The sequence below is a fragment of the Diaporthe citri genome (genome assembly GCF_014595645.1).
Source record: "Diaporthe citri strain NFHF-8-4 chromosome Unknown scaffold_9, whole genome shotgun sequence".
NCBI lineage: Eukaryota > Fungi > Ascomycota > Sordariomycetes > Diaporthales > Diaporthaceae > Diaporthe > Diaporthe citri.
Window position 1 is genome coordinate 2,414,909 of NW_025064854.1, and position 20,452 is coordinate 2,435,360.

General features: G+C 52.7%; 9 protein-coding genes across 9 annotated transcripts; 6 read left to right on the top strand and 3 right to left on the bottom strand.

Annotated features, from left to right (window-relative positions):
• Positions 1 to 541: 541 nt before the first annotated feature.
• Positions 542 to 1,108, top strand: INS49_015756 (uncharacterized protein; the record flags this gene model as incomplete). Its single annotated transcript, XM_043176434.1, has 1 exon — positions 542 to 1,108. The coding sequence occupies one exon, from the start codon at positions 542 to 544 to the stop codon at positions 1,106 to 1,108; it is 567 nt and encodes a 188-aa protein (XP_043019889.1).
• Positions 1,109 to 2,097: 989 nt separating this feature from the next.
• On the top strand, positions 2,098 to 2,978 carry INS49_015757 (uncharacterized protein; the record flags this gene model as incomplete). Its single annotated transcript, XM_043176435.1, has 2 exons — positions 2,098 to 2,557; positions 2,668 to 2,978. 2 exons carry the CDS (start codon positions 2,098 to 2,100, stop codon positions 2,976 to 2,978), a joined length of 771 nt encoding a protein of 256 aa, XP_043019890.1.
• Positions 2,979 to 3,648: 670 nt separating this feature from the next.
• INS49_015758 (uncharacterized protein) lies at positions 3,649 to 5,205 on the bottom strand (the record flags this gene model as incomplete). The annotated part of the gene is made up of 3 exons (XM_043176436.1): positions 3,649 to 4,239; positions 4,300 to 4,439; positions 5,172 to 5,205. 3 exons carry the CDS (start codon positions 5,203 to 5,205, stop codon positions 3,649 to 3,651), a joined length of 765 nt encoding a protein of 254 aa, XP_043019891.1.
• A 1,018-nt stretch (positions 5,206 to 6,223) lies between these two features.
• Positions 6,224 to 8,185, bottom strand: INS49_015759 (uncharacterized protein; the record flags this gene model as incomplete). Its single annotated transcript, XM_043176437.1, has 4 exons — positions 6,224 to 6,501; positions 6,570 to 6,953; positions 7,272 to 7,671; positions 7,769 to 8,185. 4 exons carry the CDS (start codon positions 8,183 to 8,185, stop codon positions 6,224 to 6,226), a joined length of 1,479 nt encoding a protein of 492 aa, XP_043019892.1.
• Positions 8,186 to 8,601: 416 nt separating this feature from the next.
• On the top strand, positions 8,602 to 9,279 carry INS49_015760 (uncharacterized protein; the record flags this gene model as incomplete). Its single annotated transcript, XM_043176438.1, has 2 exons — positions 8,602 to 8,904; positions 9,127 to 9,279. The coding sequence occupies 2 exons, from the start codon at positions 8,602 to 8,604 to the stop codon at positions 9,277 to 9,279; spliced, it is 456 nt and encodes a 151-aa protein (XP_043019893.1).
• Positions 9,280 to 11,061: 1,782 nt separating this feature from the next.
• On the top strand, positions 11,062 to 12,425 carry INS49_015761 (uncharacterized protein; the record flags this gene model as incomplete). Its single annotated transcript, XM_043176439.1, has 4 exons — positions 11,062 to 11,178; positions 11,244 to 11,343; positions 11,404 to 12,238; positions 12,329 to 12,425. 4 exons carry the CDS (start codon positions 11,062 to 11,064, stop codon positions 12,423 to 12,425), a joined length of 1,149 nt encoding a protein of 382 aa, XP_043019894.1.
• Positions 12,426 to 13,594: 1,169 nt separating this feature from the next.
• On the bottom strand, positions 13,595 to 15,481 carry INS49_015762 (uncharacterized protein; the record flags this gene model as incomplete). The annotated part of the gene is made up of 9 exons (XM_043176440.1): positions 13,595 to 13,649; positions 13,705 to 13,775; positions 13,828 to 13,853; positions 13,919 to 13,969; positions 14,350 to 14,814; positions 14,867 to 15,049; positions 15,113 to 15,121; positions 15,173 to 15,210; positions 15,267 to 15,481. The coding sequence occupies 9 exons, from the start codon at positions 15,479 to 15,481 to the stop codon at positions 13,595 to 13,597; spliced, it is 1,113 nt and encodes a 370-aa protein (XP_043019895.1).
• Positions 15,482 to 16,380: 899 nt separating this feature from the next.
• Positions 16,381 to 16,925, top strand: INS49_015763 (uncharacterized protein; the record flags this gene model as incomplete). The annotated part of the gene is made up of 2 exons (XM_043176441.1): positions 16,381 to 16,466; positions 16,523 to 16,925. 2 exons carry the CDS (start codon positions 16,381 to 16,383, stop codon positions 16,923 to 16,925), a joined length of 489 nt encoding a protein of 162 aa, XP_043019896.1.
• A 428-nt stretch (positions 16,926 to 17,353) lies between these two features.
• Positions 17,354 to 19,459, top strand: INS49_015764 (uncharacterized protein; the record flags this gene model as incomplete). Its single annotated transcript, XM_043176442.1, has 1 exon — positions 17,354 to 19,459. One exon carries the CDS (start codon positions 17,354 to 17,356, stop codon positions 19,457 to 19,459), a length of 2,106 nt encoding a protein of 701 aa, XP_043019897.1.
• Positions 19,460 to 20,452: the final 993 nt, after the last annotated feature.

Below are 20,452 nucleotides of genomic sequence, written 5' to 3' on the forward strand. Positions count from 1 at the left end.
TCTTGCCAAGGCTGCAAGAGGCTCGGCTTACAAAACACCAGTAACACAAGGGAGAAGTATCCCTCAGGACATCGTTCGGACAACCGGTCTGTGCAAAAGCCCATCGTCTGATATCTGATTTGGCAGCGGGGGTGAAGCTTGGTGGTCTCTTCTTTTCATCGCAACACACGGACCACTCGCCTCGATCCCTTGGACTATGCCTCCGCAGATCCGCCTCGCCGACTCGAAAGAGAACCCTCAAGAGGGAAGGTGGCCGTTGAAAGAGGACGGACTGCTTATCGGGCGGGCCACAGTATAAAGAGTCTTGGTTCTTCTTCGCTCGCCCGCGATGTAACCGTTCCGATTTCCAGACGAGAGATAGTTTTTCATCACAATACTACTCGTTCGTCCCAGTTCTGTCGCCACACACAACACTCATTTACCCAAAGCTAACCACCACCACTTTGACCAAGACACACTGTCTCCTCACCCTCCTTCACACCCAAGTGACACGAACTAGACTTTCGCTTCTCAAACAAACCTTCTCTAATAATCCCCCAAAATGAAGTCCGCCGCAGCCCTGACAGCCATCATCACCCTCGCCGCAGGCCACGGCATCGTGACGAGCCCGCCAGCCCGACAGGTCGGCGACGCCTTCAAGGCGGCGTGCGGCGAGCAGCCCTTCAACAACCAGAAGGGCGACCCCTACGGCAACCAGCAACAACTCGAGCAGAACGCCTCGTCGCAGAAGGACTTCAACGCGACGTCGTGCCAGTTCTTCATGTGCAAGGGCTACCAGCTGGCGGACAACACGGCCAACGTGCAGTCCTTCACGGCGGGGCAGACGGTCCAGATGAAGGTCGACATCCGCGCGCCGCACACGGGCGACTGCAACGTGAGCGTCATCGACCTGGGCAGCAACACCGTTATCGGCACCCCCATGATCGAGTTCCAGAACTATGCTAGCACCAGCACGGGCGTCGCCAAGAACAACACCGACTTTGAGATCACGATGCCGGATGTGGCTGCGCAGTGCGGGCAGGCTGGGAAGTGTGCCGTGCAGTGGTGGTGGGACAGCAGGGAGGCGGACCAGACTTATATGAGCTGTATTGACTTCACCATGGCTTAGGATGATCTGGTCTGGTACTATGGTGGCTTGGGTGGTCCGTTGGGAGGAGGGGGCGTGGCGTTAGGGAGGGCTCTTCGGCAAAGTTGTGCTTCTGTTCGTGATTTGATTCTGACCCCAGCTTCAGGGAGGGTTGGATGCTTGTCGATGTCGAGTCCAGAGGTCTCGGATGGTCACCGGTTGTGTCAGTCCCTCATGCTACGCCCTCACTCACCGCGGGTTCACGCTTCCGACGTCCACTTCAAGCACTTGTTGTTGATCGCGGGACGTTCCAAAGAGCTTGAAGATGAAGCTATCTGTGAACGGACTCAGCTTGGCATCTTCTCAGGCTTGTTCTCGACGCACATGAGGTTGTCTCACTGTACTGACCCTGCATGTGAGAGGGTAAAATACTCTTCCGGGTACCTAGTGCGGGATCTCAATCTGCTTCTCGTACAGCACATATCTAGTCTAAATAGTCTAAGTGAACCATGTACATCTCTCACAACATTGCATTTCATTGACTACATGCCCAACGACAAGGGCGGAAACCCGACTGCCTTCACAATTACAGTTTTGTCTGCAAGGCGGACGTTGCAGCAGGGGGCACTTTGCGAAACGCTCTGACTCTGAGCTGTTTGTTCATCCCAAATCCGCTGTCAGCTCTCAGACTTGAGGGGACGGGGAAGGGAAGGCAGATCTACGTTGAGAAACACATGAACAGCGTCGGCAATTCTTCAGGTGATACGGGCTCAGAACTCTAACTCGCCACCCGCTTGCACGCAAGAGGGACATGCAAAAACTCACCTGTGCCACCGCGGTCCGGACAACCCGCCCATTTCCATCTGTTGAAATATGTTGTTCGTGGCACACAATGCAAACAGAGCTCTGATGCTCACGGCACAGAATTCATGAAATCGACCGGCACCTCGATGCCTGCACAACAGCAGCCCTCAAGAGTGGCACGCACCTGAAAACCCACCTTGCCAAACCCACCCCCCTCCCCCCCGGCAATGTTCCTAGACGCCATCCAGCAGTCCCCCGGCCTGAGAACCCTCGCCCCGCCGTTCCACCAGCAGACCCAACCCGACGCCGACGCCGACGCCGACGCCGACGCCTACGCCTACGCGGACTCGGCCCTGATCCCCAGCTGGGGCCGCTACTACCGGGCCCGCCGCAGGGCGAGCGAGCACCTGATCCACGGCCTGACGCACAAGCCGAGCTCCTCGCGCGCGGGCGTCCTCCTCACCGACTTTGCCATCGGCGCCGCCATCGGGGCCGTGGCCGCCGTCGCCGCGGTCGCAGTCATAGCGTGCGCCATCGCCGTCGCCGCCGGCCTGACGCTCGACGTCGTCTCCGGGGTCGTCATCGACGCGGCGATACGCGTCGCCGTCGTGTGCATGAGGGGCGGCGCGAGGCTCGCGGCCAGCTTTGTGGCCAGCCTCCTGGCTGGCGCGGCGAGGGTGCGGAAGGGTGAGTTGCGATCAAAACCTCTGTGTGTGTGTGCCATACCACTAGCACCTCGGCCGTGGTGGTTTGGTGGCAAATCATCAAAGATCCTGACGGCAAGTCTGTTCCCGCAGTGTATGCCTCGCGCGGGCAGAAGCAAACAATCGAGACCAGCGCCGTGGTCCTCCCCGCCCGGAGCACCACGCCGCCGCGGCGGAGCTTCGCGCCGTGGTATGTATTTGGGAGCACGCAGGCCAGGCAGCCGAGCACTGGGCTGAGGCCGCTGAGGCTGGCGGCCTCGGCCGGGGTGCGCCTGGGCGGCGGCTCGCCTGCGGCGCAGCGGTACTCGGACTGGAAGAAGGACAAGGGCGTGAGCGTGTTTGCTACGATTGCCCTGGAGCAGTGGAAGCAGAGGGTCACCAGCAGGATTAGGAGGCGGAGCTGAGGCTCTCGAACATGGGTTTTTTTCTCTTCTTTTATTTCTTGCATAAGGCTGGCAATGGAGCCTCGGTGGCATATTGGATTCATGAATGATGACAAAAGTAGCCTTTGACTATTATGAAATAGATAATGAACATTTATATTTACAGTTGGCGCTGTGTGTCTCATGCTCCTGTGGTCGATCTGTCACGACACTTGAGACTTGTTAAGTCTGTCAACAGTCGCCTGACCCAGCAAGTCCTGTGGAAGTCAGCCATATAGTATTCATGGCGCACATGCCATAGTGTGAATGAATTGATACGATCTATGCTTGTCTTCACACTGTTCCTGGAAGTGATGTTGACATTGGTTTCACTTGGTTTCATGGGGATTTTAGTACGATGTTAACCATGTTTAAGACTTATTCAAGGATATATGCAGGGAGCTGTAGTTGCAATTGCGTTTCTGCAATATAAACCAAGGTTAAACAATCCGATGGCTGGCTGATTGATGCTTAGGCGATGAATCAAGGCACGCAGTCCACGGGCTGTCGATCTGTTAACTACCGCTATGAAAAATGTACGGAGTGAGATGCATGAAAGAGAGCAGAACTTGAATTTTTATGCAACGCCTGAGCCACTTCAACAATTGATGAAACAACAAGCTTGCGATGTCCCTACAGCTACTTAGGTAGCTTAGACCTCACTGGGACACAAAGCACCCACTCCGAAAGCTGCCTCGCAGCTCTGCTTCAAGATCCACAGATTCCACCGGTTAAATCGCCTCCTCATCAACTGGAACAATTCCGCAGCATCACTGACCTTCGCAAGCTCCTCCTCAAACCCTCTGATATACTCACTGTTGCTCTCCAGCATCGCCCTCGCGTACCGCACATCCGGCCCAGTGCGGACATGGAACGAGTGCCCAGGAATAACAATCTTCGGGTCCAGGGAAGCGATCTCGGAGACAGCCCTAATCCACTTGTCTCGTCTCTCCGTGGTGTTCGCTTCCGCCAGGTACTGATAACAGTCACCGTTGTAGACAATGTCGCCCGCCACAACGAAATCGAGGCCGGGCACGTGGGCGTAGGAGGAGTAGTGCGTACCGGCGTGCTGAATGTCGTGCACTTTGATGACCTGCCCGTCGCCCAGGTCGATCTGGTTGAATTCGGGAAGGGGCCGGAAATCGACCCGCCGCTCAGGGAGGCCGGTGCCGGACGGAGACGGCGGGAACCCGACCTTCCGCAACCCCTCGTAGAGCTCCGGGGCATACTGGACCTCTACGCCCTTGATGACATACTAGCGGCTGGCCACGGCTCGAATGCCGGGGAAGTGATCCTCCAAGACCGGGAAGCCGAAGAAGTGATCGCCGTGCGCGTGCGTCGCCAGGAACAGCTTCAGGGCACAGCCTGCGGGCAGTGTGCCCTTGATCCACCCAGCCAGGTCCCGTGTGGCTGCGATACTGGTCGGGCAGTCGATGATGACGGCTGATGATGGTGTCTAGATCAGGGTGCAGCTCAGAGGGGACCAGAGGCCTGAGTCGGGCGAGGAGGAGTCTGGTGATGGGAAGGCCGTGGGTATCGGAGAGGAAATGTACGTTGCAAACTTCAGCGCCATGGCTCCTTGAGGTGTGTTCTTGTTATTCCTGATGAACTTGATGCTCAATCCAGTACTTTGAGATATTGGAATTAAATGAAGATGGAATCTCAGGCGTTGGCAAGGGGATTGGCGCACATGTGTTGCAAGTCAAACATTTTATAATATTACTTGTACAACTGTGGCAGAGTCATTAATTATATGGGAGTAGACGCGAAAAGGTTCATAATGTCAATTTCTAAACGATCACCGTCATTAGTCAAGGGGAAAAACTTTCGACATGTGAGGCAACAAGAAAGGCGTGAGGGCTGCAGGCTGCTGTCCGGATTCCGCACGCATGATCACTAATCTGGGCCAAGGATAGAAGACAAGTGTGATAATCTCCGTTCTCCACGTAAAATGAGGGAACACGTTCCCCCGATCAAGCAGTCGAAACACGCTCTTCTGTGAGGTGCCATCTCACTTGGGAAATGAACGCTTAACCTCAAGTCCAGTAAGTCCATGGTCTCGTTTTGGCTGTCTGCTGGCACGAATGCGACGACGTCATTCGGCAACAATTGCACTTGGGTGGCGACTATAACCTTTAATAACCAAGTCACCTCATCACACGAAAGATCTTTGACCCTCAGCGATATTACAAGATAATATATGAAGCATGATTCGGCGGCTGGTCTCTCCTGTGTGGAAGGCAACATGGGTCTGGTATAATGTGCTATGTTTGTGTTCGCAGTGGGCGTGATGCCTAGAAACTAACTGCAGAAAGGACCAGAAGGCACCCTTTTTATAGCGGACCCTCCCCCATTCCCCGCTGTATCAACGAACTACAGGTATGCAAGGTTATGCATGACTCATAAGCTCAGACGCAGTGTTATGTTCAAGTCGTTCTGGCAATGGCTCGGCGGCGTCCTCCAGCTCGGTTTCCTGCCACTTGGGTCCCGGCATGTCTCTCGGTTCGGGCCTGCTGCTTTGAACCGACACATGCTCGCACATTTCAGTGGGATTGCGCTGCTCTAGCCGCCTGGTCTGACGCAATGAGGAAACTACCTTAGCCACACAATCTCTGAGGAGCTCGAGCTGTCCCGTCGTCTCAATTCTGAGCCTCAGTGGCATCAGATCTGGGCCGTCAATGGCCCTCAGCTTTTCGCAAGTCGCAAGCAGAGGTATGAGGAAAGTCAAGCAAAGTATAGGCTGAATACCCCTGGTCTGTGTCCAGGAGCATGTGGACAGCGGTACTTGGGTGGATATATCTCACACGAGCACACATCTAAGGTACGAGCCCCGCCACTTCCGGTGCTGCTGACGAGAATAACAGGTTGTTTGGGGAAGCTGATGGAGGTGAGTCCAGTCTCTTAGACGGGGTCATTCCAGGCGGGGTCCCGCACAGGAACTCATATCATGTCGAAGACTTGTCCAAATGAGGCGCAATATTGCTTCACTTTGAAAGTGAAGGTGTTGCAAGGCAAACATGAGTTGACAGGAAGTAGTGGACACATTATGCCAGAAGGCTGTTTGATTTGAGGCTGAAGGTAGAAGACCTGGTGATATTCTCACTCAAATTTTAAACGACCCCATTTAAAACCCTTCTCTAACTATCACGCAAGTTCTCACTTCCAAAAGCCCTCTTGTTTATTGGATTGAACCGACCGCATGGAGCCCCGGACCTCGCCAGAAGTGCCTAGTCACTAAAGTACTCATCGCCTGATTCGTAGGGAAGAACTTCCCTCTTGTAGACAAGGTCTGGGAACCGCTCGTGGGGCTCGAGCTGTCTCCAATAGAACTTTCCACTATGCTCGTGACGCAGTTTGTCCCATGTCTCTGCAGAGTTGGGCTGATACTTGTCCAATTCCGCCTCGGGGTCCCAAAGTTGCGGACCGGGGTTGAATGTGCACTTAATGACTTTGGACCTGTGGTTGACACTGTCCCGGATGACTTGCGGAAAGCCTTCGTAAAGGTCTGTTATGGTGGTTAGTGATATGACTTCCAGAATTAGGGAGGCAGAGGAGTGGGCTACGGGGGCTTACAGCAGCGGGGGCCCCTCAGGTGCATGAAATGATCGTCTGTCTCGGGCTCCTCGGCCTCGGGCTTTCCAGTTGCGCGCTCTGATGCAATTTCCCACGCCCTTTGCCAGGCAGCATCGCGTTGGATATAATTCATGAACACGTCCAAAAGAACGTCGTTCCCCGGTGCTCCGTCGAGAACTAAGGTAAATGAATTCTCCGGCATTCCCGCCGCGACAAGATCTGCGGCCTCCATAATCCAGAGGGCGAGGTTATCGGTGATCGTGTCATTTGAGAAGCCCGTTTCGGAATCCGTTCTCGAATAGAGATACTGCGTTTCCGGATCACCGTCCAATTCATTAACCGAATGGTGTAGGGGACCGTGTCGATTCGGGTGTTGAAAGATCGCTTTCCATAGGTCAACGCGTCTTTCGATACGAAGCCTCGGATTCTCCACGCCAAAGCTTACAAGCCCCTGGGCGTGGCTTTCGGGGAACGCAACGCAGACGTTGTTTTAAAGAAGCCGGAGACGACGTAGGTGCAGGCGTACTTTGCTCGGAAGGGAAGAGAGAAATCTGATGGCGACCGATGCTGCGGAAAAGCGAAACTTTCCACGATTGTATGACTCTGTGGTGTCTTCAGGACCAAGAAAAGGTTGGAGACCTCCTGGGACAGCATCCATATAATACCGCGGTCCGTTCCAAAACTCAATCGTCTGACGCTGACGGCTCGAGTGGCAGTAAGTATTGTCGCAGAACTCGGTTGTCTTCCAGGCGTAGGCGCGAGACAGTTTGAGGAGGTCGTCATCGGAGGGGATACTCCAAGCCGGGAATTCAGAGTCCAGAGCCAGCATCGTGTGAGGAGGGAAGGTGGGCCGCTGAGCAGCTGGTCCAGTCCTGAAGCAGCCGTGGTCTGTTGTAACCTGTAATGCGTGCATGATGGCTCTCCGCATTACTGAGGGTACCATCCCCCATGATCCAGTCGGACCCGGCCCTTCTTCAGGGCAGTGGTCGTGTGGCCGAGCTTGAAGGACCTTGTGAGCCGAGCCGATCTCAGCCCAGTGGGTATCCTTTTTGAGAAGAGTGCGTAACAGTGGGCCGATGAAAGGGTGAGCACGTACGACCTCCTGCGAGTGCAGATATAATGGTTAGTATATGAGTAAGTACGACAGTGGCTTGACCTGGGCGCGAGAAGAGGGAGTGACTGGGTGTTTGGTGACTTACATCCACTACAGTACTATTGTAACACGGTCGTACGACTGTGCCGTCCTCGTAATACAGGAATGCCGCAGCGTCCATTGTCAACGGGACTCGCAGGTAGTGAAAATGAGCTGCCCTGACGCGCACCTCGTCTGAGTTGCTTCTCGAAATGCGTGTATTTGAAAAGGTGATAGTGTTGAATTTGAGAATCAGGCCCTCTGTTTCCTTGTGGACTTGCTTGCATGTGGACCTCAGGGCGAGGTCGATACGATCCTTCTTGTTGGACGGGGCCAGGTTTTCCAAAATGTTTTGAGATTTCGGGTTTTCATTTTCTCCGTATGCGAAATTGTACACTAGCCCGTCCTCGAACGTAACGTAGAAACGGTAGATGTCGTCGCGAAGCTCCCTGGGGAGGTTGAGAAATGCGGATTCGGAAGCCATGACGCAGTGTTGCTTGATTCGGTCGTTGGAGTATGGACGGCAAAGTGCAGGGAAGATTGGTACGCAGGACCAATTGGCATGAGATTACAAACCCCAAGGATGTCACCGCCTTTTGAATTCGAAAGTAGTGAGTGGCTGAGCCCATGAACGAAAGTAATTGCCACAAATGGACAAGATATCCGCCTTATGATGTTTGATCGACTTGTATCATACTATTACAATAGCCTTTGGTGGTTTCGTCACGATAGATGTCGTTCTTTATAATTCCTGGCAACTCAATCCATTTCGTTCAATGTCATAATCCCATGTTCATGGTTATTCAACCCGTGGGCGACCTAACGACACAGTCTTGTAAATCTTCCAAGCCCACGACGGAGTAGCTTCACTCTACCGGGAACGTTAGACCACGACCCATCATGCTTTTGATCCATCTGCTTTCCATTACCATCTCCACCCTTGCTTGGCACACCGCCAGTGCACCAGCACCCCAGGCCAGCCCTGCCCCGGCTGATCCCGGCGCGCTCATAAACGCGCTCGTCAGCCTGTCTGGTGTCGCCTCCGACCCTAACGGACCAATCGCCTCCAGCGGAGCCCTCGGTGCCAACGGCGCTTTGGGACCGGGCTGCCTTGCGAACAACACTGCGGCCCTGGGGCCCGGCGGGCCTTTCGGCGTCAACGGCCCTTCCGGACCCAACGGCCCTTTTGGCCCAAACGGACAGGTCAGTGAACCTTGGTCGTCTCAGCTATTCGTATCCCAGACTTGCGTCCCCCATCTCAGCATTATCTGGGGGATTGTCATCTATTATTTGTTTCTACTTCCACGGCTCGTCATGAAACGGATTCTTTGGCCGAAATGGACAGCCTGTACTCATTTGACAGCGTCCATGCTATTGAAAAATTGATATTTAATTCTTGGGCGGCTAATGATTTGGTTCCCACAGTTCGGACCCAACGGTCCCTTCGGGCCCAGTGGCGTGTTCGGACCGAACGGTGTATTTGGCCCTGACGGTCCCTTTGGCCCCAACGGAGCATTTGGTCCCACCGGGGCTTGTACCTCGGGGCTTTCTAGCCTGACGGGCATTTGTGGGATCTGAAAGCTGAATTGGAGTCCCGCCCGGGTCAGCTTTACTTTTTCAAGGAGATTTCCGTGTCGCAACACGACTTCTTCACAAAATAAAAACGCTCGTCGTCGTCGTAGGTAGAACTGGCAGACTGAGCTTGGTCGGGAATTTAGCGCAGCATATGGGGCGGCTGGTGGTATTTAAAGCTTTGCGTGTCCTTCGTACCGAAAGGTATAACTTCTGTGGTCACAAATGCGGAAACTCGTGCTCATCTGGGTGGATTCCTTGGTAATTTCTTTGATGATGTCGCCGCCGTTGACCACGCATCCTTCAAGTCGAACAGTAGGAGCGCCGCATCAATGGATTCTCAGGAGCGCCTCATTCTCGAAGTTGCCCTTGAAGCCATGGGTTTCATTCGCTGTCTCCGTCATCACAAACGGGAAGATTTCGACGAGGTAGGCTGCGTCATTAGGGATAGTTTCATAGAATACCTCGAGAACCGACCGAAGCCATTGGTGCTGCTCGCTCCTTGTCCCATATTGTGATACGTAAGGCTTGCTGCGCTGTTCGAGCTACAGAGTGCTCTATAACCTTGCTTAGAGGAGTCAACATCGTGTCTAGAGTGCAAGGCCTTTTTCGTCTCGTAAAAGCGGGTTTACAAGTCCAAGCGGACAATTCAAGCCTCGTGGTCAAGCAACAGGTCAGTAACTCGCTTTACACTTGTCCTTGCCGTCAAGGTAGACGAAACACTGACACGGTCTAGGCATGTACACCAAAAGCGACGGCGTAGGTCTTGTAAACCTTCAAGCTCCTGCCGAGGCTCGAACAAAATTTGACTGTAATTAAAGGGGTGGCCCAACCAAGGAGCCCTTCGCTCAAGTGTGACGGTACCCTATCCCTTTTGTCAATCGACCTGTATCAGAGAGTTCTATCTCAATCGGGCACGAGTTCAGATCACTCCACATACTTCAAGGCTCTTGGGACACAAGCAGGCAGAGTTGGGAGATGCCTAACCGAGTAGCTTGCATCAGCAGTTACGGTGCTGCTGTGAGCAATGCCGCGCTGTTGTGTGTTGCGAACCCAACTGGTCACTCGCGACGTCAACACGTCTAGTCCTAAATGGAACGTCAGCACCCAAACTCATCTTTGCTGCGACCAAAAAACAAAAGGCCTGCTGTTGTTCGGCGGGGATCTTGAAGCTCAACTCGACCGCAATTCACCGGTCGACATTGGGGATGTGGCTTTCACGCTAGCGGAGCGTCCCAATAGGCACCGCTTTCTACTAAAACAGCAACGGTGAGAGATGCAACAGAATTGCGAAGACTTCTGCAGAGTCCTTCCAAATTAAGCGTGATTCTAGCAAGAGAAGAGAGCAAAGGTGTCACTCAATATTATCCATATAATCTTTGATATTATATAAAAGTGCCTAAAGGACATCCGGGTCACTAGTACGGGCTTGTCTCCGAATAAAGACATCCGATATATTAGGTGAGCAACTGCCGTATTACTTCAGCATCTTTCAATCTGCAGTTGGCGTTTGTGTGCCAATGCTAAGGTGAGCAATCTCAAGGGTTGTGGATCATTGTGAATGCATCCAATAGGCTCCTCTGGACGCTTTACGGTATATGGAAACGGCCCCCTTCACTCCGCAATACTCCTCTCGTCCGATTTGCTTACCTTCATTGGAGCATTAACGACAACCGAAAGTCCGATAGATATCACCTCATATCCCATATAAATCTGGACGTGACAAGTATTTTCTTCCTCCAATTCATTGGCAATCTTAAATTTCGAATCGAATCGGAAAACCACAAGATGCGCTGTTCTACTGCTGCGGTCTTGGCCTCGGCTATTCACGTCGTCACTGCGGCTTGGCATCGTAACGCGGAGGATAAGCAATACACTATCGAGACAACGAATATTAAGGCAAAGGTGAGTTGTTTCTCGAAGTACTACAAGGAATTATCAACTTGCAAATGTGTTAAGAACTCTTTTAGTTTATCACTTACGGTGCCTCGATTACCAACTTGTGGGTCAAAGACAAAAGGGGGAATGATATCGACGTCGTTCTTGGTTACGATGATATAAACTATTACCGTAAGGCAAATCCTCCTTAGGCAGAACCTGCGTGCAATTTTCTGATTCTCTCCCATCTAGCCACGGACAAAAGTCACCCAGTCTACAACTCCATACCTGGCCGATACGTCAATCGCATCGGACACGCTCAGTACTCCATTGACAATGTTACATATCACACCGAGAAGAATGACGGAAACAACACTCTACATAGCGGGAACAACAACTGGTCCTGGCGTTTCTGGGACGTCACCGCCGTCTCGGACGATAGCATCACCTTCTCAATTCTGGACAAGTCGAACACCTCACTCAACATGATCGGCGACGTTCAAGCAAGCGTGACGTACACGGTCACCCCGAACAAGCTGAACATAAACATGTCTGCCAGGTCGCTTACAAACGAAACCCCCCTGATGCTGACTCACCACACCTACTTCAACCTAGACGCCTACAAGGATCCGAAGACGCCAACAATATGGAACCACACCTTGTCCATGCCGTACTCCAAGCGCTACCTCGAGATTGACGGCGGTGCTCTGCCCACCGGAAAGATCCTGACCGCCGCCCCCGGGTCCGTCAATGACTTCGCATCCGCCAGGAACATCGCGCTTGGACACTCTTCCTCGGACCCGAGCTTTGTTAATAACTGCGGCAGCGGCTGCAACGGGTACAACGGCTACTGGCTGTTCGACTCCGCGCCCAAGGACGCCGCGGTCCTGACCCTCGCCTCGAACTACAGCGGCGTCAAGGCCGAGCTCCGCACCGACCAGCCCGGCGTCCAGGTGTACAGCTGCTGGTGGAGCGACGGGACTGCGCCGCTGAAGGACAGCACCCAGGGGCTCCCGGGGAGGTCAAAGGTCACCAGTGGCAGCTGTCTCGCTATCGAGGCGCAGGACTACACTGACGGGATAAACCAGTAAGTTTTCTTAGCCATGGGTACAAATCTGGTGCATGCGAAGGATAAGGACTCTTCGTATAAAATGCAACTGCTAATGCTCAAATGCAGTCCCGAATGGGGCCGTGTCCATGATGCAATTTACGGACCAGGCGAAAAGTATAACTGGGAAAGCTCGTGGACGTTCTCAACCCTGGATCGAACCTAATATCGTATGGACCATAGCTTTGAAGTGTGGATTATTCACAGATATATATTGAATTCCAATTTCAAATATACTCATTCACCATTGTTCCAAAATAGCTTCTTCTAGGACTCTGGTGAGACTGAAAAGAGAAATTCGATTTGTTCACCAAGAGATTGCCTAGTATTAGGCTCAACGCGAGGAACAGATCCTTTGTCGATCCAGACCTTGTCTATTTGCCCCAAAGGTTCTCTCTACTTCGTGTTCAATTCGAACCAGGTCTAGCGCCTGCTGAAACAGGCTGGCGTGGGCTGGCGGGCACTGGCGGGCGCTTTCTGCGGGCCCAAGGATTCGCCTACTCTCATATGCAATCAATCGTTCCATTTTGGCGCTAACGACCTACATTTAACACCTCATACCTTTTTTATACGTACTTTTCAATTTTACTTTAATTTATTTAAAATATATATAAAAAGAAAGCTGCTTCTTTTCTAATTTTATTTCTTCTCTCTGCTATTAAATTAGGTATATAAAAGAGGAGAAATTTGCATTTAAATTAAAGTTAAAAATAACTTAAGTTAAAAAGGAATTAAAAAAGGGGTAAAATTAAAGAGTTATGTTAAAATTACTAGTTTTAATAATGTAAATTTAATTAGATTTATTTAAAATTACTACTACCTTAAAATTTTAATTTTTTTTTAAAATTAAACATTAATACACCTTATATATTTAATACTCTCTTTACCTTCCTTAAATAAATATTAAAAAAAGCAGAAAAGAAATAGCTATCTTTTAATATAGGGTATAATTAAATTAAAAAAGTATTTATTATATAAAAGGTGAAAATAGTTAAAAATGGAAGTGTGATGGAAAAAGGGTGTGAGGTGTTATGTGTAGGTCACTAGCGCCAAAATGGAACGATTGATTGCATATGAGAGTATGCAGAGAGAGTGCAGAAACTTGAAGTATGCCAAATACTTGCCCTGCGGCAAGATAGTCACTACTTATCGAATAACAGTCTGGTCAAAGCGCACGAAGAAAGATTGATTGACCCAAAATTCAAAACGAGTGTATGCGTAGGGATATGCGTAGCTACTAGTAGGAGCCTGCGTAGAAAGTCAAAACCGCCACTGCCACACCAGGTCTAACGACTGCGCTCGTAGATGAACAAACCCAGGATGCTCGAGAGAAGATTAAATATCTCGTAACGTCCAGTTTACATAAAGCCCCCTTGCAAACATAAGAAACCTATTAAAGACATTAGTCATGTGTCATACGTCTGACCGAATAGTTGCGTACTCACCCGCAATCATCAACCAGTTTAGCATCAGGTGCGAGTTGAAAATTGTATCGCATCAATAGAGTGGGCACAAGCTAGAAGACTATTATTAGTCCGTTCAAGTGACTGCTGGCTTTTATTTCTCACCTTTTCCATCTCAAGCCAGCTGATATCTGTAAGACGTAACTCGCATTAGTCGACTACGCTGTGGCAGGTAGTGATGATCATGGGGACTTACTTCTACCAATACATGTTCGTGAGCCGCCGCCAAATGTGAAGAAGTACCGCTCTGTGCGTCATTAGCCTTTTTGAGTGAACCACAGGAATGAGAGGCGTACTCAGTCCCTCGCTGTTTTTATCCAACCATCTTTCAGGGCGAAAATACTCCGCGTCAGGGCCCCATATATCAGTGTCCCGATGTAAGACCCAGGCGCTGGTACCAACGATTGTCTGCCACAGGGTCAGCCTCCTGGAAAGGAGTGGATGGAGATGATTTGTAACTTACCCCTGCGGGAATATAGTGACCACCAAATGTCGTTCCTCCAGCAGGTACAACTCGCTCCAACGGTATGCCAACCGAAGGCCTCAGGCGGAGCGCTTCATAAATCACCGCCTGGAGGTACGCGCAGGACTCTGCCTGCTGGGCGGTAACGATGGTGCTAAGCTCACCGTTGGCTTTCTGCTTTTCCAACTCTTCCACTAAGCAGCGGTACTTGTCTGGGTTGTTGAGTAAATAATGAAAGATGGCGCTGAGCCCGAAAGATGTCGTGTCTGACCCGGCAGTAACGTTGCTTGTCATCATGAACGCGATGTTAGTGTCGTTCATCTGAGGCTTGCTTTGCTGCACTGTCAGAAGCTTTCCGAGCATGTCTCGGTCGTCGCCTTCACGGGCTTTTCTGGCATTGATCTCCTTCCACGCGAACTGGTGAAAGTACCCATTCCGATTGCTGGCCCCCAAGGAGATGAAGTCTCCGAAGAAAGACTTGAGGCGCTGGTGTAATCGGAAAAACCAAAGAGCACGGGTCAACCACGCGAGAGATTTGAATGTGGTTTTGAGAAGAGCAAATATGCCGTTGTCGTCGCCGGCTTCGACATACCCATAGGGTCGGGAGAAGCTTATAGCTCCGATTATATCTGTCGAACGTGTTAATCACCAATCTACGCCGAGAAAGCTTCCGTGACGTACCGAACGCGAATAGCTGAAGCCATTGTGCGAGGTCGATAGTCTGGCCCTGAAGCTCGTCGAATTTTTGGAGCAGGGTTGTGAGTGTTTCGTCGACGCGTGGCTCAAGGTGGATCATTGACTCCATAGAGTATGCCCGGGCAACTAGCTTGCGTTGCTCCCCATGGACTTTTTCGTCCCTCTCTCCTGGGAGATCAAATGGGCGACCTGCTTTCAGAATGCCCATTGCCTCGGATTTGATATACTTACCACCAGCCTCTGTGACCTGTCAGCTGTCATCTTTGAGCCTTAGGGACATCCCGGTCTTACTGTAAATCTCACGGAATGCTGCGGGATCTGTGACGCTCCTGTGAACATGAAGTCAACCTCAAGTCGGCGTGCGTAAAATCTCGGAAGAACCTACAGGGAGTTTGGGCCGATCCTGACAACTTTGCCATATTTCTTGTGAAGCGATAAAAAATCGCGATGGGCGTCATTCCCAAGAGCACCAAGCAGCATGCCAAAATATGACAGCTTTGCCCAGAAGGGCCCGGGTATGCGAGAGAGGGGCGAGAGGAAAAGCTGGTAGGCCACGTAGGCACCTGCGAAAATCACCACGAGGGCTACGACGGCGCTCATGGTGGGAGCGGGAAACGCAAACATGATTGAGGTCAGTATTTTCCAGGCTGAATTTGAGTTGGAGGCTTGACGCTTCTGTTTACCGCAATGGCTCAGGTTGACTTAATTATTCAGGCGGATTCAGTTCTTTATGCTTGGCTCAAGTTCGACAGCATTGGGCCAGGAGAATGTTTGAAGCTCCAAAGAGATCCTGAAAACCGCATTTTGACGAGCGGGATTCAAGTGATCGACGATCGACAACCCCGCTCTCTCCTTTCCATGTGAACGGGACAGACCTTACGTGAAGCCATACCAAATTTCCTCGCCCATCAGGCGCACTTTGGGATAAGGCACCTGTCGTGTAACGGATGCGACCTTGTGGGAGCGTGGAGCTTGTGACGAATCGCCGATCGGGGCCGACAGTCGTCGCGCGAAACTCAAAACGCGGCGCCGAGAGGGGGTGTGATTTTGCCTCGGCTTGTCCCCACTGTTTTAACCCATTTGCCGCTCGCCATTTGTCTCAAGCTTCCGTTTTGTTCAGAAGTCAAACTAAGACCGCTGTTCAGTGATAGATTCCATGACTAATAGGACATTGGACTGCATCTGATCCGTTAAGACCGTTATTCCCGGCCATGTTATTTGATTTAATTAATCTGCCTCATATAAAGATGATGCAGAGACGCTTGAATGTGTCCATACAAACAGCCATATGCCAAAGATTGCCTGTGATCTCACAGCTTTTATCATGTTCCTTTAGCTCAACATGACCGCCAAAGACAGCGCTGTTGCTCTCGTCACCGGAGCAAATCAAGGCATTGGTTTTGCCATTTGCAAAAGACTTGCAACTGAGCATGGATGGCATGTAATCATGACGGGAAGGCGGGAGGTTGAAGTAAAGGCAAAGGCCCAGGAGTTGCAAGATGAGGGAGGGTCTGGAGGTTGAGGCTCACGCCATGGATGTGACTTCTGATGAGTCAATTGATGAAGTTGTTCGTCAAGTCCAAAGGTAAGAGAAGCCGTGGCTGCGCTTTTGGAAGGCTGATCGCTAACTCCTAGTCTTAGCATATTTGGCCACCTCGATGTTCTTATCAATAACGCTGGCATTGCAAGAGCGACGCCGCCTACCGAGTCTCTTTCAACGGATTACGGACAGGTACTCAACACGAATGTCGTTGGCCCCATGTCAGTTACAGAAAAGTTCCTATCGCTTCTGGAGCGATCCAACAAGATCAAGAGGGTTGTTTTTGTCTCATCGGGAGCCGGAAGCATCACTAATTTGATGACACCTGGAGCTTCCGTGAGAGCATTCAAAGCCCCTGCTCATGCCGTCAGCAAATCAGCACTTAATGCGCTCTGTGTACAGTATGCTGTGGCCTATGAGGATGATAAGAGCTGGAAGTTCAATTGTAGCTGCCCCGGATATGTTTCCACAAATTTGAACATACCAAGGAATCAAGACACCTGAGGTTGGGGCTGAGATCATATGTCATCTCGCGACACTAGGGGGTTCAGGGCCAACGGGAACTTATGTCAACCAAGAAGGGCCTATCCCTTTGTAAAACGACTCAATCTATAGCTCAATATATGACTTGAACTTTTCGGAGAACCTGGTCTTGTCAGGATCTCGTACAAAGCTCCGGGACTATCGACCCACGATGCCGTTCTTGGCACGCGATGCGGGTCTTGGTTCAGGGTGTGGTCGCATTGAGCACGACAACGCCAAGCCGGCGTCCATTCAGCGTCGGTGGGCGGTGCGCGTGCCTCCTCCCCGGAAATGACCTGCGACCCCACGTGTGGACGACTCGCGTGTTGGCCACGGAAACGCGGCATCACGGTAGCAGCAACCGCTCTGGGACCACAGTATGGTGGGCATCAACGCCCGATGATAAAAAGATGGCTCTCTCCACCGCCTCCCAGGAGCTGGCGAGCCCGCCTTCCTCTCTGAGTGCCCTGCCATTGTCATCCCAAGAGCCTCCCCAAGACTTTGAGCGTGCCCCCGCTGGCACTGCCCTGTCCTTCAAGATGAGGCTGTCCATCGTTGTAGGGTTCGTCTTGTCGCTTATCCTCCCCTTTCTGACCAGCGCCATCACCGTGGGCGATGTGATGAGCAGATCACTGGTGGCCTATTCGCGCCAGAACTCCAGACGAGACGACGTGTCAGACATCTTGACCGCCATCGAGGACCTAGCCGAGTGCTCAGCGTGCCAGGCTCTCCTGCTGGTGCTCCAAGCACTCGCCCACCTCGGCAACGATGCCTTTTCCGGCGTCATCATCGACGTGTGCGAAGCCCTGGGCGTTGAGGATAAAGATGTGTGTGCCGGTGCAATCGGGCTGGAGGGACCGATTCTGGCACACGACTTGCGAAATATGAACATCCCAAGCAAGACCTCTGAGTTGTTCTGCATGACTATCTTTGGGCTGTGCCAGTGGCCCGAGGTCGACACATCCTACTCGGTGTCCATGTCAGCGAAACCAGCGAACGCGACGCGGCCGCAGCCGAGCGGCCAGACGCCCCTCAAGGTGGTGCACATCAGCGACATCCATGTAGACCTCAACTACACCACCGGCGCGAGTTACAACTGCACCAAGAACATCTGCTGCCGGCCCTACACCGCGGCCGACGAACCTGGGGTGACAGACTATCCCGCTGGTCCGTACGGCAACTCGGAGTGTGATAGCCCGGTCAGCCTCGAAGAAAGCCTGTACAAGGCCATCGAGGACCTCGTCCCCGACCGGGCCTTCACAATCTTCACAGGCGACGTGGTCGAAGGCGCCGTCTGGCTCGTGACAGACGAGGAGGTGACGAATGACTTGAACGACGCGTACGGCCGCATGCAGGGCATCGGGCAGACATACGCCGTCATCGGCAACCACGAAAGCAGCCCGGTGAACTCTTTCCCGCCCGCGAGCGTCGACACGACCATCAGCACCCAGTGGGCGTACGACACCCTTTCGTCCGACATCGAGGGGTGGATCGGCAGCGCGGCCGCCGCGCAGGTATCGTCCAACTTTGGGAGCTACTCGGTCGCTGCGGAGGGCCACCCGGGCCTGCGGATCATCTCGCTCAACACGAACTTCTGGTACCGGCAGAACTTCTGGCTGTACGAGGAGACCATCGAGCACGACCCGAGCGGGATGCTCACCTGGCTGGCCGCCGAGCTCGAGGCCGCAGAGGCGGCAGGGGAGCGCGTCTGGGTCCTGGGCCACATGCCCCTGGGCTCGAGCGACGCCTTCCACGACCAGAGCCACTACTTCGACGGCATCGTGCAGCGGTTCGACGGAACAATCGCGGGCCTGTTCTACGGGCACACGCACAAGGACGAGTTCGAGGTCGCGTATGGCAACTACACGGGCCGGTCCGCGGCCGCGGCGACCATGGCGAGCTACATCGCGCCGGCGCTCACGCCCACGTCGGGGAACCCGACCTTCCGCGTCTACGACGTTGACCCGGTCACCTTTGGCGTGCTGGATTATACCGTCTACTACGCTAACATTTCCAGCCCGACGTACCAAACTAACGGCCCGGCATGGGAGGTCTTATATAGCGTCAAGGAGGCGTACGGCAGTCTCCTCAATTATACCGACCCGGCGGCCGAGCTGACACCCGCGTTCTGGCACAACCTGACCGAGCTGTTCGAGAGTGACGAGGCCGTCTTCCAGGAGTACTACGCCCGCAAGACGCGCAACTCGGGCTCGTCCACCTGCACGGGGGACTGCAAGACCACCGAGATCTGCGAGCTGCGGGCCGCAGAGTCGCAGTACAACTGCGGCACCGTCAGCCCGGGGATCAACCTCAAGAGGAGGAGCGAGGCTAGGCGTGATGTCGGCGACGGCGAGGGTATCGATGCCCACGGCTTCCACGAGTGTGAGGCGTCCAGCGTGGTGCCTGTCATGACGAGCATCTACTCGGCTGGTGGGCTGGGTGCGCTGACGGATGCGCTGGTCAGGGTCGCTGGGGCGGCTTTTCTGAACACGACTGTCACTGGGACCTATGTATAGCAGGCAGCTAATGTGCCGCATGCGTGTATGCCCAGGTGCATCTTTATGATATGAGATACTGTACATTTCAGCAGTCCGTGGCACGGTGACGTTTTTGTTTAACTCAATCCAGAGGTGGTGCTGGACATGCGCCGCGCGCTTTCAAGGCTTTCACGTGTTGATATCCCTTACCTTCCTCTCAGGTCTTGATTCGCGATCGTATGGCTGGTTGACTCTCTTCCGAATCATCACGAGCGTTGTTCAGAGCGTTGTTCAGGGCGATGTCTATTTTCGATTCAAGGTTGCTCCGCTGGGAAGGCATCGAGTCCGCCGATGATCCAACGGCTCGCTCCGTAATGGATCCAGCCGAAGCAATAAACGTTCGCAAGACCGCCGGGAAATGATGCAAGGGATAGAAAGCCCAGTGAGGGAGAGATAGAATAAAGGGATGCAGAATAAACTAGCCTGTCTATGCTAAACACGAACTAGCGGAGCCTATGCATATAAATACTATGCAGATGTGCATCTGGCGTAAGTCCCATCCAAGATAGGCGATATTCATTCCGGGTCGATAGATGACAAAAAATCTCCGGTGCTGGTTCATTGTGCACCCCGTCGTGTCCCTCGCGCCATTCTGTGCCGAAATTGAAGGACAGTGGAGACTACCCCGGATCGTTGCCCCTCCGCAGATATCACCTTCCCGTCGCAGCAAATTGAGTAAGCTTAATCCACCCCCGGTCCGAGAATTAAACCACGTCCGTGAATGGCAGCATGGCTTGGCATTTTTTTTTTTTAGCGAACAGCTGTCGTGCAGCACTCGAGTCGAACGTCCGCTTGCCCGGGCTGGGGGCCCTAATTGCTTGACTTCAGGCGCTGTGGGTCCGCCGCGAGACTGACAGGTACCACAGATCCGTGTAAGCGGCTGTACGTGGTAAGCTTTCGGTTTATATTGGCACGAGACTAGCACGAACGCGCACGATGATTTCATACCACATTGCGCTGCACTATAGCGGG